The sequence below is a fragment of the Astyanax mexicanus genome, chromosome 16, assembly GCF_023375975.1.
Source record: "Astyanax mexicanus isolate ESR-SI-001 chromosome 16, AstMex3_surface, whole genome shotgun sequence".
In the NCBI taxonomy this organism is placed as follows: domain Eukaryota; kingdom Metazoa; phylum Chordata; class Actinopteri; order Characiformes; family Acestrorhamphidae; genus Astyanax; species Astyanax mexicanus.
The window spans coordinates 15,420,333-15,439,409 of NC_064423.1; the positions used below are offsets into that span (position 1 = coordinate 15,420,333).

General features: G+C 38.2%; 1 protein-coding gene across 8 annotated transcripts in view; it reads left to right on the forward strand.

Annotated features, from left to right (window-relative positions):
• nfia (nuclear factor I/A) overlaps nucleotides 1-19,077 on the forward strand; it is a 234,427-nt gene that overhangs the window by 189,495 nt on the left and 25,855 nt on the right. For 4 of the 8 annotated variants that reach the window (XM_015603325.3, XM_022669621.2, XM_015603326.3 and 1 more), the window contains 2 exons: nucleotides 7,087-7,215; nucleotides 17,450-17,628. In XM_015603325.3, coding sequence (XP_015458811.2) covers nucleotides 7,087-7,215; nucleotides 17,450-17,628 — 308 coding nt within the window. The remainder of the gene's footprint in view (nucleotides 1-7,086; nucleotides 7,216-17,449; nucleotides 17,629-19,077) is intronic. The other 4 variants (XM_022669622.2, XM_007240078.4, XM_007240079.4 and 1 more) reach the window with 1 other exon arrangement.

Below are 19,077 nucleotides of genomic sequence, written 5' to 3' on the forward strand. Positions count from 1 at the left end.
CTTCACTTCTCTATCCCTTTATTTCCCTTCGACCTCCTTTAAGCCCTATCTAAAAATGGGTTATCTAAATTCCTATTACTTTTGTACTTCATTATTGTAAGTCGCTTTGGACAAAAGCATCTGCCAAATGAAATGTAATGTAATGTAATGTAATGTAATGTAATATATATATACATAATATCTTCATATCAATAATGGCTATGTGTTGAGTTATTTTGAGTTATTTTTCATGTTATATAATATCTTTAGTGTTGCCCCATGAAAATATTATATATATAATATTTTATCTTTTCATGGGGCAACACTAAAGATATTATATAACATAAAAAAATAACTAAAAATAACTCAACACATAGCCATTATTGTCTAAACCACTGGCAAAAAAGTGAAAATTGCCAAATGGTGCCTCTTCATCAGACTCACTTGCATTAAAAAATCTGAATGGGATTAAAATAATAGTAAAGATAAGGAAAATGTTATCACTTTGAAATAAGTCTCTTTTATAAAGGGTTTATAAATAATTTATAAAGTAGTTTATATTATTGGTTATTAATTAAGTGATAAACTGTTAATAAGCAGTTACAACACATAAATAAAAAGGGCAACAGACCTGTCGTGTACCTTTTCTTTTCCAACAGTTATCATTAACATTTCTGTTAATAACTTTACTCATTTAACTATAATAACAAAATAAATAACTAAACTTTTTTTTGGATATATTTAAAAAAAGTAATTGTCACAGATGTTCTTTCTATTTATGCGTTGTAGGTGTTGTTGTTTATGTTTTTAAAGTATTTACAACTTAATATATAACCATTAATAAACTCATTTATAAAGTATTTATAAACCCTTTTAAAGGAGTCTTATTTTAAAGTGGTACCAGTACATAAATTATACAGAATTTGCAAAAATAAGACAGATTTCCTAGCTTTATACAGCTTTATGTGTTTTAAAATGATGGTGTTTGCAAATGATCTATTTGACTGACTGACAGGTATCTCATATGATGTGCTTTTCCTTCAATATGATTGGTTGTGCTAAACTGTTAAAGGCTTATTGGGTGATAATTAAAAGTACACAGCCATGATCAATTTTTAAAAAATAATTAAATAATAAATAAATAAATAATAATAATAATAATAATAATAATAATTTTAAATATTTTAAAAGCCTGACATATTCATGTACTTTCTGTATGTAAATAATATTGAGAAAGTATCGGTGGAGGCTGTGCTACTGTAGTCTGCTGCTATTGTGTGTGTGTGTGTGTGTGTGTGTGTGTGTGCTCAGTGCTGATTGATGCGCTGGACAGACTCATGTTCTGGAGGACGGTAACGACGGTCAGCGGCAGAGAGAGACACGCTCGATCCACAATCCACAATCGCTCACACAGACGCTGTCAATTTGTCAGACTAGGAGAGAGAGAGAGAGAGAGAGAGAGAGAAGAGAAGGAGGAGAGGAACAGGCCAGGCCCTGTGCCGGGTGCGTAATAACGGCTCGGAAGAGAAAGTGCTGAGCAAGGCCAAGCTTTGATTCCAACTGACAGAACCTCTTCAAGTGTTCATTACTCACTCGCAGACTTCAGGCCTCCATCAGAGCACATACACACACACACACATACACACATACATACACTCACACACGCTCAGATCTGGCCATGAAATCAGTGTGTGTTCTCTGTTTTTCGTCTGGTTGGTCTTACTCAACTGTTTCGCTTTACTCGAGTCCAAGTCCAGGTCCAGAGTTCCATCACATTTATTGAGTTCAGTTCAGTGCGCTGTGTTGGTACATCCAACTTTACATACAGGATAATTTCATACATTCGGGCGTCTTCTTCTCACTTTGTGTTGTTTTCTGGAATCATAACTCAGGACACAAGCTAATGAAGAACATCTAACAGACAGTTAAAACTGCTGAAGGCTCATCTCAAGGCTTTAATGACCACCTGATCACCTCTCACAGCTTTTGTCTCCATAACATCACCAGAACATGAAATGTGGCACCACCTCCCTCAGCTTTTTTATAGCCTGTATGGACAAAATTGTGGACATTAACCCAGTTAAATGACTGATCATTTCATATGACTGTATGTTGATGAGACCAAGAAAAAATAAAAAATACAAGACGATGAGTTTGTTTACTTGGTTTGGTTTCACGCAGGCCCTAAACCTTTACGCACCAAAATGCGCACCATTAAACCATGCAAGCACTTTGTGTCCTCTGATTGGTCAGAGCTGTCTGACTCGGGAGCAAGAAAGTAAATATAGCGAAGCTGCTTTAACACAGAATGCTGAAAATTTGCTGCTGAGCTTTAAAACCCTGTGTTGTCATTGGGAGTTGCGCAGATGCAAGCATTGAGCACAGCACACACGTGCGTGTAAACAGCATGGAGCAGCAGAGACAGCGTTTGTTTATTGCTGTGGTTATTAGTGTTATCTGGCTCACATATCAGATTAAACTGAACCTCATCAGCAGTTTAGCTCAAATAAAAGGAGTATATTTAATATATCAAGTTCTCAACACAAGTGCTCCAAAGTTCGTTTGGGACTGGGCTGAGACATAGAATAGAAAATTGGGTGTAAAATGTTACTAAATTTTTCAGTAAAGATAATTTAGTGAAGTTTAATTACCAGTTTTTAGTATTGTCACAAGCATAATTTCAGAGGTCTTTTTTTAATTGTCTGATTTTAATCCATTTGTTCAGTCTTTTATCAGAATAAAAAAAAATGATTCTCTCAATTTTCTAATTATTTATTTATTTTTCATATTGTAACAAATATTAGATCTAATCAGGTATCAGGTTTAATTCAACTTGCATTTGTTACAAGATGCACAAATGGAAAATCTAAAAATTAAGAGAATAATTTTTGTCAAATATATTGAATGTGAGGCGCAGAAATAAAACAGTTCACAGCTCAATTCTGGAGGAGGAGGCTTTATAACCCTCTATTCCACTTTGGCATGGTGCCAAATGTTTCATGTTTGGGTGCTCCAAAGAGTTATTTTCGTTAGGCAATAATTCTCCATGAGTCAACTTTATACATAATCCCACTTATTTTATTAGGTATTGTGCCATTTTGTATTGTCTCATGTGATGTTGTTTGTGGATCTCCATTTAAAATGAAGTGTTCCTTTAAACGTTGCTCACAAAGCTGAGCACACATGTACATCTACATCTGAGCAGCTCGTTTGAACATAGTGTAGTTATAAAATTATTTATCGTCAAATTAAAGCTGTGCAACAAAGGTTTCTTGCAACAAAATCTGGGCATAAAATCCAGTTTTTACTGTCCTATTGTAATATTGTAGGTGATGCGGTCTCTCCTATCAGGAGTTATGAAGAGTTAAAAAAAATCACACTCCCTGAACAACTCTACTGTCTGAGTAAAAAGAGCCAAAAGAGTGGAAAAAGTAACAACAGTAGAGACATCTGTGGTGCAAGTGTGTGTGTGTGTGTGGCCACTGCAGCATCGTAAAGAGAAATTTAACACACTGGCACAGTGAACAGGCTGGATGTGTAAGAAGTGAGTCAGTGTGTGTGTGTATGTCAGTCAGTCTCATTGCACTCTCAGGATGAGTAAAAGTGATGAGTAGATGATGTGGTTTGGTGTTTAGGAACCACAGAGCTTGGCTTTGTCTCAGTCTGTATCTTTGATCTTCTCTAGCTCAGAATATCAGGATCACCTGTAGTCTGTGTGTGTGTGCGTGTGTGTGGGCATGTGTATGTGTGTGTGCGTGTTCATGCATACCTGTGTGTTAAGCCTTTTTTGTCATTGTTTTCACTTTATTTCCTGCGCCATAAGAATTGATCCAGTGATGTAGTGAAGATATAACAGTAATTCCTTATTGCATACAGGTACTTACAGATATACAGCTCTGGATCACTTAAAAATGATCAGTTTCTTTGATTTTACCAAATTGAAAACCTCTGGAATATAATAGATGAATGATCAAGCCATCAAACCAAACTAAACTGCTTGAATTTTTGCACCAGGAGTGACATTAAGTTATCCAAAAGCAGTGTGTAAGACTGGTGGAGGAGAACATGCCAAGATGCATGAAAACTGTAACTAAAAAACAGGGTATTTTACCAAATATTAATTTCTGAACTCTTATAACTTAATGAATTTAAACTTGTTTAATCTTTGCATTATTTGAGGTCTGAAATCTCTGCGTCTTTTTTTGTTATTTCAGCCATTTCTTATTTTCTGCGAATAAATGCTCTAAATGACAATATGTGTATTTGGAATTTGGGAGAAATGTTATCTGTAGTTTATAGAATAAAACAACAATGTTATTTTTACTCAAACCTATACCTATAAATAGCAAAATCAGAGAAACTGATTTAGTCTCTGCATTTTTTCTTGGTTTGATGGCTTGTTATTATCCATCTTATTACTCTTGATTATATTCCAGAGGTTTTTAATTTGGTAAAATCAAGGAAACTCATTATTTATATGTGGTGTCTTTTTTTCCAGAGCTGTATATAGTGTTTTAAGTTCAAAACATTCTTAATTTGTAATGCCATACATGTGGATATAAAAAAAACGCCCTGTCGTAGTGTGTAGTGTGTATTCCTCATGTTCCAAAAATGCCCTGCTGGTCATGTGGTCAGGTGGGAGAGCATGGGCAGGGGGCTAAAACCATTACAAGAGCTTTATCCACAGTTGATTGAATTGTGTCAGCTAAAGTCATTTGCCAGTATTTGTATGAAGCTGTTCTGAACGCTGGGCGAGTTGTAGAGCAGAGAGAGAAATAAGAGACTGACTCAGCACTGAGGGGCTCATAAACACACACTGATAATTAGTTGGAGCTGTGTGTGGTAAAGGTGTAAATCTCTGACCTAAGAATGACTTGATTCAGTTACGACGTCTTTAGGACAGGATTGGGCGCATCAGGAAATCTGATTTTTTTTTTTTGCAGTAATTTGATTCAGTTTGATTATTCCGGCTGCTAATTTGAATTGAAAGACTATTAACACAGTGGGTGGGTATTGCCACAATTTATCTATTATTTTTAGTGTACACTAACATTCCAACAGTCATGTCACAGCTCTGAGGTGTTTGCAGGTGCAGGATCTCGGGAGCAAATGTACTTCTCCATTAGATCCCAAAATTTAGACAAAATATAGACATTTAGAATGAGACACTGTGGATTGAAGAAAGTTAAAAGAGTGTACTTCAGAACTTTAGAAATTTAATGCCACATTCATCTACCACCTACTATTAGACTTATCTAAAATTCACACATTTAAAACAATAAAACAAATCGAGTTAAGGTTTTCTCAGTTTATGCAAATTATGAACTACGAATTATGATGCAATGAAGCGACATTCAAAACCAATAAGCCAAACAAAAGTTTGTAAGCAGAATCTGGCAACCTTAGACAGTCGTGTGCATTATTGGTCAAAGACCTCTAGCTTCTGCTTCCTGGTTTTCAGCTGTGTGGTTCGGGACTTGGAAGAGAGGCTTATAACCACACACTGTAAAAAAAAAAAAAAAAAGTTGAGGCAACTCAAAATTTAAAGGTTATTTACTGTACCTGATTTCTGAGGCCAACTTTTTGAATGAATGAATTTTAATTAATATAAAAAACTTGAAATAATGTGTTTTCCAAAAGTTGCAAACAAGAGTTCACCAACTTTAAAATTCACTTTGTTTTTAGTAGGCCTAATTTAAGTACTGCTGACAAGTTGCTTTAACAAAATGTTGTACAAAATGACTGTACCATATTTTACGCACAATAAGGCGCACCATATTATAAGGCGTACTCTAAGGAACCTCTTTTTTCTAGTCTATTGTCATACATAGGGCTCACTGGATTATAAGGCGCATGAGGTGGGGGGGTGATTAGCAGCAGCCCTAGGCACGAATAGCAGCAGTGCTTAGCACTTGTAAACCGTGCCCGACAGCTACACTGAGGAACCCTGGGTGTAGACCACAGTCCAATATACTCATCTCTGAACAGCGTAAGATCTAGTGCTGTGGTTAGTGGCTAATGCTAATACTGCTCCAACCTCAGCGCTGTACTTCAGCAGAGTGGCTTTATTGCTCCTTACAACCTGACTTTTAAAACTCATAAGTAAGGTGCATTGGATTATAACACTTTTTGGGAAAATTAAAGGATACTGTAATCTAATTTGTGTTTTCTGCCCAAAAATATATTTTGTGTTATTTTACATTAGAGAAAGCTGTATTCCTTCATTCCTTATTGAAGAGCTATTACTTACACATTTACTTACATTACTTACACACTCACAATTGTTAAATCAAGCATCTGCATGAAAGCATGGGCAAAGTCGTTAGATTCTTCAGAGTAGACACCTTTTGATTGGATGACATCTTTGCACATTTTGGCTGAATATTCTCAGTCAGCTTTCAGTTAACAGCTGTGCTAAACTTCAGGAGTCAAGAGTTAATTACTTGATTTTTTTTGTCCTCTTAATGTGTTTGAGAGCATCAGTTGTAAAGTTGTGAAGAGGTAGAGTTGGTATACAGTGAATAACCCTAGTTGAAGAATGTTCTAATCCATATTATGACAATAACTGCTCAACTAAGTAACGAAAACATTTAAAAAAAAAGTGTCCTGAAGTGCAGTCGCAGAGACCATCAACTGCTATGATGAAACTGGCTCTCATCAGGACCTCCCCAGAAAAGACAGAGTTAATATCCTCAGAAACCACAAGTCACATGATTCCATATGTTTTCCTTCATAGTCTGGATGACTTTAGTTTTAATTTACTTTAATATAGGAAATCGTTAAATGAGAACTTTTGACTAGTACTGTATTTATTTTATGTAGATCTCTGATGTGTGATCTCTAAAGATTTATTGAGGTTCTAGCAGTGAATGGCTCTGTCACGTGTGATGCATCCTGTGCCCCCGATTCGTTTGGGTGCTACGTTCTCCTCTCCCACTGTCTTACCCTCCACCCCCTCTACACACACACACACACACACACACACACACACACACACACATCACACCTGCACTCCTGCACTGTCTGCCGCGCGCTCACCTGTGCGCCAGCCTGTGTCTTTCTGCCATTTTCCTTATTAAACCTGCGCTTATCGATCATTCTTGCCAGGAATGCCGTCGCCCACCACATTAAAGAAGTCAGAGAAGTCTGGTTTCAGCAGCCCCGTGCCTTCGCAGACCAACTCCCCCCGAACGGCATTCACACACCACCACCGGCCAGTCATTACAGGACCCAGAGGTGAGGTCCCCCCCTAAACCTAAAAACCTAAACCCTACCAGCACCCCCCTGAAGCCCCCCTCCAGAGCCCTCAAACCCAGCCAATTAAAAAGCTCGCCTTTTTTCCTCCTCCTTTTGCTCCCCACCCTCCCTCCCCACACCTCCTCACCCTAAACGTGTACCCCCTCCGGTCAGGGCGGATTAAACGTGCGGGGGACTCTCTCCTCTGAGGCTGAATCAGTGGTCTGCTCAGGCTTGGAGGCTGTGTGTGTGTGTGTGTGTGTGTGTGTGTATGAGAGAGTAAGAAAGAAGGAGAGAGAGAGCGATAGAGAGTGACAGAGAGTGAGAGACTCTTTCCTAATCCTTGACTTTCCAACACTCTTTCAGTCTGTTATTGGCGGCTGCCTCTTGGGCGAAAACATCATGCAGTATGATGTGCATTCTGTGTGTGTCTGTAATCTGTTTGTGTGTGTGTGTGTGTGTGTGTGTGTGTTTGTTTCAGGTTGTGGGATCAGATTAGGGTTATAACATACAATATACATAATATATATATAACATTAATGGTGATGCAATGCTTGGATGGAGCTGCTCTTCTATGGAAACTCTGAAGTTCAGTGATTTAAATGAGTCAAATAATTTTGGCTATATATTTTATTTTATATATATATATATATATATATATATATATATATATATATATATATATATATATATATAGCCATTACTCTGTAGGTAGAAGTATAGATACTAGATACTAGGGTTTAAAATATGCTTTAGAAGTTGAAGTATCAACTCAAGTCTTTCACTCAAGTAAAAGTGTAAAGAAGTTCTGGTTTCAAAACTACTTAAAGTATAAAAGTAAAAATAATGAAAGGGAAAAAAATATTAACATTTTAGCTCCCTGTTTCAGCTGCATATCATCATTGTCCAGTGAAAACCACTTATCTCCATTTTTATCGATTTTGTTCAGTACAGAATTTGAACAGACAAATTGTCCCTTACACTGTGCCAAAATTTCTTGATGAAAGGACCAATAGAAACTCTTCAAAATTACCTTAAATAGACTCTTTTTACACTGACTTCCATTGAAAATCTCTCTCCTGTAAAGTAGCTGTTTTTTTAATTGGACAGCAATATATGCCCATTAAAAAATGAATGTATTTTAGTAGAATGTAAATATATTAAAGAAACTTAGTTGGACTTTTCAAGAGTTCGAGTTCTCTTCAGTCTCTTCAGCCACGGATCATCTTTATACTAGACTACATACGTCTCCTATGTTCTTACTGTAAAAACCAATAGGGTGTTAGATAGTATATATGTAAATACTTCTCATCCAACCACAATCAGATTCACTCTGTCTGGATGGAGAGATTTATCAGGATTGGATAGATTTTTTTTATACAATGAGAAGCTGTAATTAAAAGAAGCTAAAAATGAAATAGAAGTAACAAGGCCAAATTTAAAACAGAAGGAGAAGAAGTAAAAAAAACATCTGAAATATACTGTAATTACCACAGTAAAGAAGCAATAACCAGCATTTTACTTTAAGTAAGGTAACTATATATTTATACTTCATTACTTGACATTTCTGAATGTATATATATATATATATATATATATATATATATATATATATATATATATATATAATATAAAAATATGACTCAGTTTGAAGAAAGTAGTTGTAGATATTGGCGCTAGTTTGAATATCACCAAGCAGTGTGCGAATGTTCAGTTCCATCAGAAGCTTACCTGATTTAACACTTGTTTTTAAGTAAACACTATCATAACTATTAACACCTGATTAAGCAAACCAGGTGTTTTAATGATGATTATAAATATTTTTATTTTTAGATTCTCATGTGGAGAGGAGATATTTTATTATACACAGTGTATAATCACTACTAATCAATTAAGTGACTATGTGTAAATGTTATTATATGTGTTTATTCTTAATAATTTAGTGTTTTACTGATTATTACTTAATATTTACTCCTCCAATTAAAGAGCTTTTAGTATGATTTTTTTTTTTTTTTTAAAGTGGACCACCAGTTTTGCACAATTTTGTGTATATACATATACAAATACGCATAGTTTAGAGAGAGAGCTTTTTTAAAACACTAATGAATTTCTCCATCCTTGGCCGAGTTTTTGATCGACGTGATGTTTCCTAAAATAAAACGAGGCGCTTTAGCTTGATGTTGGCAGACGCTCAGGACTCGCAGTCTCAGAGAACCTTAACGGCTCCCGTCGGCGGCGTCCATCTGCTGAATAAAGTCCAGAGATTAAATACTTCATATTCACTGACATGTTGACCTGAAAGGACTGCGATAAAGCGGAAAGCCTGGTGAGAGGCTTAGATTGTGAGTAAGAGATAGCCCACTCCTGTCAGATTTTGAACTTCACGCTTGTGTGTGTGTGTGAGTGTGTGTGTTTTACACGTACAGTGTGGTGTTGTGTCGTGTCTCAGGGTTAAACCTGATTGAGTCTGTGCAGAGTCAATGTGTGTGTTTATTTCTTAACACAGATATCTGACAGGTCAAATCCATGAATGTAATAAAAAAGTAATAAAATCGTTTAAAAAAAAAAAAAAAAGTGAAGTTGAGAAGCAGGTTGGCTGAAATCCCTCTCTCTCTCCCTCCCCCAACTCTGCAGAGCTGTTAGAGGGGGGTGAACATGAAGCGATAGCTCCATATTCTCTAGCTTAGCTTTCCTCAAATCATTACAGAATATTTAAAACTGCCCAAATCTGTCCTTTCCTTCACTTATCCTTGTGTGACTTTGTAGCGCTCTCTCTTTCTCTCTCTCTCCCTCCCCTTCGCCGCTATTCAGACGGCCCAGCGAGGGACCTGTTGCTAACACCGCCATGAAATAAAGGCCCTTTCTCTTTTTATCACCTCAGTTATTATTTCAATAATCCACCGCCGGTATTGTATATCTTCTTCAGGAAAAGTTGGCAGCGAGGAAAGGGGGGAACGTCTGGAAGAAAGAAAGTCTGGGCTGCAAAAAAAAAAAAAGAGAGAGAAGCGAAAGATCAGTGAAGCAACGCGATTTGTAAAGTGGAACTAATCTGGAGCCTCTTTCTCTGTGGTCCGAGAGCGGGTGCCGCCACAATGGCTACAGAGGAAGCCGCTCGCGGCCACAGCTGCTGGAGCCCCGCCTTCATTCAGCCCGTCATTATCATTCTCATATTTACCCTCTCAGATATGGGTCGGGCTGGACCCCCCTCAGACTCACTACAGGGCCACCCAGCAGAGAGAGAGAGAGAGAAAGAGAGAGAGACTCTGAGAGAGAATCTGTGACTGACCGACCAACAGAATTTCCTACATTTATACAATTTTTTATTTGTTTTGATCTGCTTTAACTCCTTAAAATGCCTGGTCCCGCATACAGGCTACAGGTGTAGATGATACCAAGCCCTTTTTTTTCTGCAGTAAAATAACTTTTGAGGGCTTTGAAATCTTGACACTTGGAGAAGCTGCCTGTTTTTTCTCTACTCCACTTAATAATTAAAAACTAGACAAACACAATGAAACTAAAGGTAATTCCAATTATGCTTTCCAGTAATGTTCCTTATCAAACATAAAAGCTTTTTATGCAATGCCTGAATAAAAATCCTCAAGATTTTTTGGTTTAATGTCAGGCAGGCAACTGACAAAAATCCTAGCCTTTTGAGATTTATGCAACTTTGCAATTTATGCAATTTTTCAACATCTTAGGCTTCTGTATCTGGATCTGGTGGATCTGGATCTTTTTTTTGGTGTTCCTCGTTTGGCTTCTTCAGTGAGCAGGCGAGCTATATTTACATCATACCAAAGTACACGTCATTCAATTATCAGTCATCAGTGTCAGCAACTTCCCCTTTTTAAGAAAATTCTGAAAGACCTACAAAATCTCTCAATTTTTTAATTCTAGTGATTTGGACTAGTTAAATTTTTTTTTTCAAATCAATAATTAATATAAATTTTATCTGAAAACACGTTTTTAATGACAAGTCCAGATTATGCTCAAATTAGATTATACTCAAGTTAATAGCAAAAATAATCTGGAGATTATACCTAGTTGATTATTGATTATTTAGAAGAGATTTATGTTAGTTTGGACCATTTCTATTGGAATTGTGTCATTTGTAGTATTATTTTCCCAGTAGGCTGGAGCTGTCCTGAGGAAACCCTTAGACTTTAACCTTTTAAACTTCTCCATGGTGCTCCCTGCAACTCCACAGACAGCACAGAGAATTACAGACACAGCTGTCTCTCTCTCTCTCTCTCCTTCTCTTTCCTGCTCTCTCTCTCTCTTTCTGTGTCGGCCTGTTGTTTGATGCTGGACTGGGGCCTCTCCTGCACGGTGGCGCCACGCTCCTGAGGAGCATCCCGCTGGCCAGTAGAAGCTGAAAGGCAGGGAAGTGGTGAAGCTCCAGCCTGGGTTTTCTCTCCCCCCCGGCTCTACTGCCTGTTGTCTGCAGTTAAGACACACTGCTTGTCTCCCAGGCTTTATTATCCCTCTTGTAGCTGTGTGTTCTGGTATTAGCCTTATCCCTCCTTCCCGCCCTCCTTCCTCATGTCTGCGCTTTCACAGGACTTTTTTTTTTTTTTTCTAGGCGTGGAGCACGGGGGGTTTCCCCCTCTTTATTTCCCCTCCGTTACGCTGAGAGCCCCCAGACGGGCTTAGAAAGCCTCTGTGGAATCATTGGGATATAAAACACGGCCAAACATTGTTTACTCCCTGATTTCCCGGCCATATATCCATCATTACGCGAGTACGGATATGACACGTGAGCAAGCCATTTGAGTAATTGGCAATCATTCCGCAACACTTAGAATCCGACGTCAGGTCGCAGAAAAAAAACTGTGTATTTCTTTTTTTCTTTTTTTTTCGCCGTGTTAATTTACTCGGCCCATTTGCATAATTGATGCAGGAGGTCTTTTGGAACATTTTGGACTTTGCTTGGCGTCGGCCGGTAAGCCGAGCGCAGGTTTAGGGTTTTAAAAGCACCTGAGAATGTGAGGAACTCCGTCCAATAACCATTTCAGTTACACAACAGGTAAGGGTTCAGCCTCAGGAAGGTGAGCGTTTTGACGAATCGTTTTGTTTGGCTCGGGAAAAAAGGCTGTGAAGAGATCCAGTCTGGACACGTTGCCTCCAGATAAAGGAAGCACCGGTGCCAGTTGGACCCACTTCTTAGAACAATGCAGCGGGAACCATATGCTGCTCCATTGTTTCATTAAGTGAACGGATGGATTATGGATCGACTCAGTGGGGAATAAAGCTACTGAACACAGACTCTCTGCGTTCTGTTCTGCTTTGACCTTTAGCGATTTGTATCTATCCTAATACGCATATCAGCCATAACATTAAAACTACATGCTTATGTAATTCGGCCCCATGTTTAGGTCCTAATGTCCCACATGCATGGGTGCACATGACCCAAAACTATATATCAGAGTCCTGCAAGTTGATGTTGTGAAGTGGTTCTGTAGATGTTTTGACCGTAAGATGTTTGTCTATTAATCGCTGTGGTTTTAATGTTATGGCTGATGATGTAAGTCTGTAGGATATAAAAACCTAGTGCTGGTACTCATTGTGCCGCTCCTGTTTTATTGCTGTCGTATTTTCACACATAACCTCAGTAACAGCCAATAAAAATTGACACCTTAATGAGCTCATGCATACTAATTACTCACGCCCAGAACCTATTTGGGTTTCATAGTGGACAGAAAGTCTCAGAATTAGAAAAACACTATCGTAAACCCTGCACAAGGTGCGTCGCGATGCTCATTGCTATCTTACACCCTGTCAACAGTCTATTTTCACGGACACGCCCCTAAATCCAGCTGTGCGATCCGCAATTGATCGATGTGCTATAGTAAGCTAAAATAGGGTGCTCTGAGACAAAGTGTCAAAGAAAGAGCCCCAGACCTGGACTTGGGCTTTGGACTTTGTTTTGCATGTGATTTATGAATATGCACACAAGGGAAGCACATTTCTCTCCCTGTCCCTCTCTTTTACACATGTGATTTGGAAGAAAAAAGTTCTCGATTCTGGAAAGATTTATTATATTTAATATGACTTGCAGGCATCGAGGAGCCGTTATGCGGTAGACTCCTGTGACTTCCGGGAGACTTGGAAAGCCTGTGTTTGGCAGCCAAACATAAGAAAATATAGCAACAAGCAACATCAGTATTTATAAATAATAATAATGAGTAAACAAACAAATGTGACCTAATCTTAAAAGTAACAATAGGACATGCAATTCTGGACAAGCTGAGAGATACAGAAGCTGTGTCTGAGGTGAAAGACCTGAAAGCATGTGGACTGAGCCAGAAGAGTAATATTGCAGGATTTTACGCAAACAAGACACAGGTTAGGCAGCATTACACTAGAGAGTTCTAGAGAGATAGAGAGGTCTCAGAAACAGTGTTTTTGGCCCAGAATGAAAATGACAAATACACAATGTTTTCTATTTTAATGCATGAATGACCATCAGTGTTGTGTAACATCAATGCGATTGTGAAGCTGATTAAGTTTAAGTGACTCTTCTTAAACTTAAAAGGGTAAAAAGCACATTGGTTACGATGTTACACCCCTACCGCTAAAGTGTGAGTGTGAGTATGTGTGTATATAAAGCATGTGTGTGTGTGCAAATCTGACTCAGCCCTGCGAGCGAAAGGGTGTGTCTCGCTGGGGGTCAGCCGGTGTGTCTCCAGCTCTAGCTACAGCTTCAGCAGCAGCAGCCACTGCAGTGTTGCCTCAGCATGCAGGACTAATTCAATAGAGCAAGGGATGGCTAAGTGTGTGTGTTTGCACTCCTTTCCCGTGTCTCCCGTCCCTCCTCACTCCCAAACTTCACGTTCCTCTTTCCCTGTGCGCCCAAAAAAAGGACGTCGTCAGAGAGCACCAAAAAAAAGAGAGAGCAAAACGCAGCGTCACCCGACGAGAAGAAGGGCACGAAAAAGGCAATCCATTCTATTATTACTGTAAATACAATGGCTACATCTCAGCCCCAGCACCCAGAGTTTCCAGTCACCCTCTATTGACAGAACCATAAATCAAGGCCAAAGCTAAGTGAATTACTGCAGCAGGGAGCTGTGGCTTTAACAATGTTTATGTAGTATCAGCTTACCATCTCTGCTGCGCGAGAGAGAGAGAAAGAGAGAGAGGGAGATTGGGGAAGAGAAAGAGTGCGGACTCTTATTAACTCGGCTGCAATACATCACAGGCTTAAAGAGGCAGCGTTGCGCACGTCCCGCGCATTATACTAATAACCAATAACCGAATATTACCTCTATTAAGAGCCGCCTAATTAGATTGTGCCGGTTACAATTAAATACTTGATAAGCCTCGATCCATTAAAGGCCTGTCAGTCTCCTCCGAGCTCACGGAAAGGTGTGGGAGCTCAGTGGGTCATCACTGTCATCCCTCTGTAACACTTATCCAGTTAATCCTGCTGTATACTGTTTTCCTGCGAGGATGAAACAAGTACTCTAACTGTATTTTTCATTTTTTGCACTGTAAAGCTCACTCAAAATCCTTTAATTTCTCCAAAAATTGTAGTGGCCAGGTATTAAGGAGCAGTAAAGTACTGGAGGACTCAGGGTTCCTCAGTCTATTGCTATCAGGTGGCATTTATTAGCTATTTATTAGCTGCTAACTGGGGCTGGCTAGCACTGAATACTGCGGCTGGCTAGTACTGCTAACTACAGCTTGCTAGCACTGCTAACCACAGCTAGCTAGCATTGCTAACTGGCTAAGCGCTTACTAACCATGGCTAGCGCTCACCATTGGACAAAATACTGGAATTCTAAACTTACTGTTAATAAACAGAAGCTCTGTATAGATTAAAATCCAGCAAAAAAGTAATTGATTCAAATGTGTGTTGTTCTACTATTTATTATTATAAATATATAGTATAGTATAAATACTACTATGACTATTATAACTTTATTATAAGTTAATTATAATTATAAGTTTCTACAGCCAGTCCAGACAGAAACATGGCCCAGCTAATTTTTTTTACTAATTGAGTCCTTCTGATCCCAGATGGCAAGGATAATTTTAAATGCACAAAGACAAAGTTTAGTTTTTAAACTTGTTAAGTCCTACAAGTTGTTTTTTTAAGATTCTTCATTCATATTTGCAGTTTGTTACATTTATTGTTTAGCGCCTAAATAATCAGTAAATTGCTCAGTTTATTTAAATAAGTAATAATGACACTTCTTGTTATAGTAGTTGTAGCAGTAATAATTAAAATAGCTCATTAATAAAAAAAAAACAGAGAGAGGGAAAAAAACAAGCTGCTGTATTAAGTATGTATGAAGTATTTGTAATCTGTGTGTGTGTGTGTGTGTGTGTATTTGCTGGGGACACTGTGCTGATAGTGCTGTTGCTTCACTGGGTTGCTGATAGCAGTGCTGATATTTGGAGTGCTGTTGACATAAATGATGTAGTTGCGTGGAGTGCGTTGTCATTGTTATGAACAGGTGCGAGAAGGGCTTTTGTGCATGTTTATGTGTGTGTGTGTGTGTGTGTGTCTTTAGCTCAACAGGGTGTGCAAATATTGATCCGTGTTTGTGTATGATACTGGCTGCTTACTGTGTCACCTCATAACTGTGTGTGTGTGTGTATGTGTGTGTGTGTGTTTGTATGTGTGTGTTTGTTCGTGTGTATGTGTGTGGACAGAGCAAGCAGGGTTACAAAAAGTGCTTAACCTCAATGTGTGTATATGTGTCTGTATAGGTGTGTGTTTGAACTATACATATAGCTCAGGGAAAAAAAAATGATTTTACCAAATTGAAAAGCTCTGGAATAAAATCAAGAGGAAGATGGATGATCACAAGCCATCAAACCATCAAACCAAGCTGAACTGCTTGAATTTTTGCACCAGGAGTGAAATAAAGTTATCCAAAAGCAGCATGTAAGACTGGTGGAGGAGAACATGCCAAGATGCATGAAAACTGTGATTAAAAACCAAGGTTATTCCACCAAATATTGATTTCTAATTTTCTTCAAATAAATGCTCTATTTATTTATCAAAGACAATATTTGTATGTGTAGTTTATAGAATAAAACAATGTTCATTTTGCGCAAACATATACCTGTAAATAGACATGTAAGTTGCCTCGTAATTCTTTCCAGAGCTGTGTGTGTGTGTGTGTGTGTGTGTGTGTGTGTGTGTGTGTGTGTGTGTGTGTGTGTGTGTGTGTGTGTGTGTGTGTGTCATCTGCATGTGTCCTGATCCATCCATCTCATTTTTCCATAGTGTGAATCCGCAACCCAACCTCAGACTGAAAACAGCACTGCATTGATTTTACTCATTTTACTCCAGGCAGATGTTTTTACATCAAATCCATATGAATAAAATCATTATTTCAAATAAAAATTCCAATTTTGTTTAGTAATTGTTACTAGGTTGTAAATGTATTATATAAGTAATACTGTATTTAAATAATCAATTTTAAATATATTAAACTAGGTTTATTATAAGGTTAGAATCACTGTTGATATTAAATGCAAACCAAGTTATACTTAACTAGCTTTAGGCTTAATGTCACCTTGTATCACAATATTTTTAAAAATGTGTTTTTTTCTGAAAATCTCTGCCTCCACAAAAAGAATGTAAAACATAGGGGACACTAATATCTAATAGTAAAATTTTATGTTATATTAAATAAAACAGTGTAACGGCCAAACTAGACCTAAATACATGTGAAGCTGAAGATTCTAATCTAAACATTAGACGGCTGATTTTTAAAACTAAAAAAGGAACCAGTTGTGCCAGTCTGTTAAAATTTATTTTATGAGTTTGAGAAGTTTTGGTTTTTGTTTTCTGAATCCTCCTCCTTTGCATTAACAGAGGAGATCAAACACTCATTCAATTCAAAACTTGATTCAATTCATTTAGATGCACAGTATTTCTTTATTTCGTATATTTATTTAAATGTGTAAAAACAACAGGAGCAGAGAATCAAGATATGTTTTCAAAAATATCTGGATGTGTGTGGGCGGGGCCTCAGGTAGGCAGGTTAGAAACAGCAGCTTTACCACCATTTTCATTTATTTTATTAACATTATATTAAAATAACTAACACTTTTCAGTGGTTTTAATGAGGTTCTACGTAATTCAATGCATCACCTTTTTCAGTGTGAACCTTACCCCTACCCCCTTCCCTTCATGAACCTACCCTCTGTTCCCCCCTCCTCCTTCCTCTAATCTGACCACTTTCTCTCCTCTCTCTCTCTCTCTCTCTTTCTCCAGCGAGTCCTCACGCCACGCCGTCAAGTCTTCATTTCCCGACGTCGCCAATCATCCAGCAGCCCGGCTCCTACTTCTCCCACCCCGCCATCCGCTACCACCCGCAGGAGACGCTCAAGGAGTTTGTCCAACTTGTCTGCCCTGACAGTGGTCAGCAAGCAGGACAGGTGGGCTTCCTGAACGTAAGGAAAATTTTGCATATATTCACGCCCCACCCTCCTAAAGTCTTGTACCTACCAGTTCATGTGTGTCTGCAAGCCATTCGTATGCATACTTGTTCATTCCTTGTTTTCTCCATGATTGGAAACTGAAATAAGCTTTTATCAACTTTTATCTTTTTTTTATCTTTATTTTTCCATTCCACATTCTGTCTATTACACTTTTTAAGGTGGAATGGGAAAGTTAGGTAGCTAGCTACTGAGACGAACTACTATTTTTTCAGAGCTGTATATGTTCATGCTTACCTACTTTAAAAAGTTCTATTCTATTGGAAATACATCTTTACAATGACAAGACAAGCTGTGTGTGCATTTGCACATCTGTGTCAGCAATGGGTGCAGTTTGTTAAGTCAAGTAGCTGAAGGCACTCAAATCATTAGAATCAACATTGTGAACTTCTTTCAAGGAATGTAGATGAATAAATAGTTAGATAAATAGTTGAATTCAGTTATTGTTCAGTCAGTAGTTCTAGTGGATATGAATGTGTGTTAAAGCTGCATGAATGTGTGTTGAACGTGCTTGTGTGTGTTAGTGTGTGTGTGTGTGTGTGGGAAAGAAAGAGAGCCTCTGCAGTGAAGGCCGGCTTGCTGGAAACGGTTCTGACTGCGTGTCTGCAGATGGATAGTTGATATATTTGCGTCTAGACGCTGAATCGATACGCAGCACGCTCTCCTGCACCACACTCTTCATTTGCACTTTTCATCTGAAACCTGTCTTAGCTCGGAAGTGTGTGCGCAGTTATGTACAGACACAAAAACTCACTAGTAGAAGTGAAGTGAAGACACTAAATGGACAAAAAAAGTATTGGGACACCTACACCTACAGGAGCTTTTGATGATGATGTCCTATTGTAAATCTGTTAACATTAGTGTGGAGTCGGCCCCTGTTTGCTGTTCTAACAGCAGGAGTGAAACTTGTGTAGAACAGTCAGCAGTGATGGAAACTTTTCTGCACTATGCTCCTCAGCTCCTTAGCACTAGGAGACCAATTCCAATCTCCAACTGATTTGAATTCAGTGATGTGTTTAGAATATCGTCCCCCTAATTCAAACTTTATGGCTTGGTGCTTGATTTTATACACCTGGCATATGGCAATGGTACTCAGTGAAACATCTACCGTATTTTGTACACTTTAAGGACAGACAGACAGACAGACAGACAGACAGACAGACAGACAGACAGATAGATAGATAGATAAAGGCGTATTTTAATTAAGAGACACTATAAGGAACTTCTAATTCAGCAGGTCTTGCCTCTGGGAAGTAGGGTAGCTAACTAAGTTAAGCTAAGCTGAGTAAACAAAAGATTTTCTTTTAAAGTCAACGAGCGCTGAATGTTAATCTACACAGATTTCTGTCCAGAAAACCATTTATTTTGGGAGAGTAAAACGCTTTTGGTTAGTTACAGTAAGCT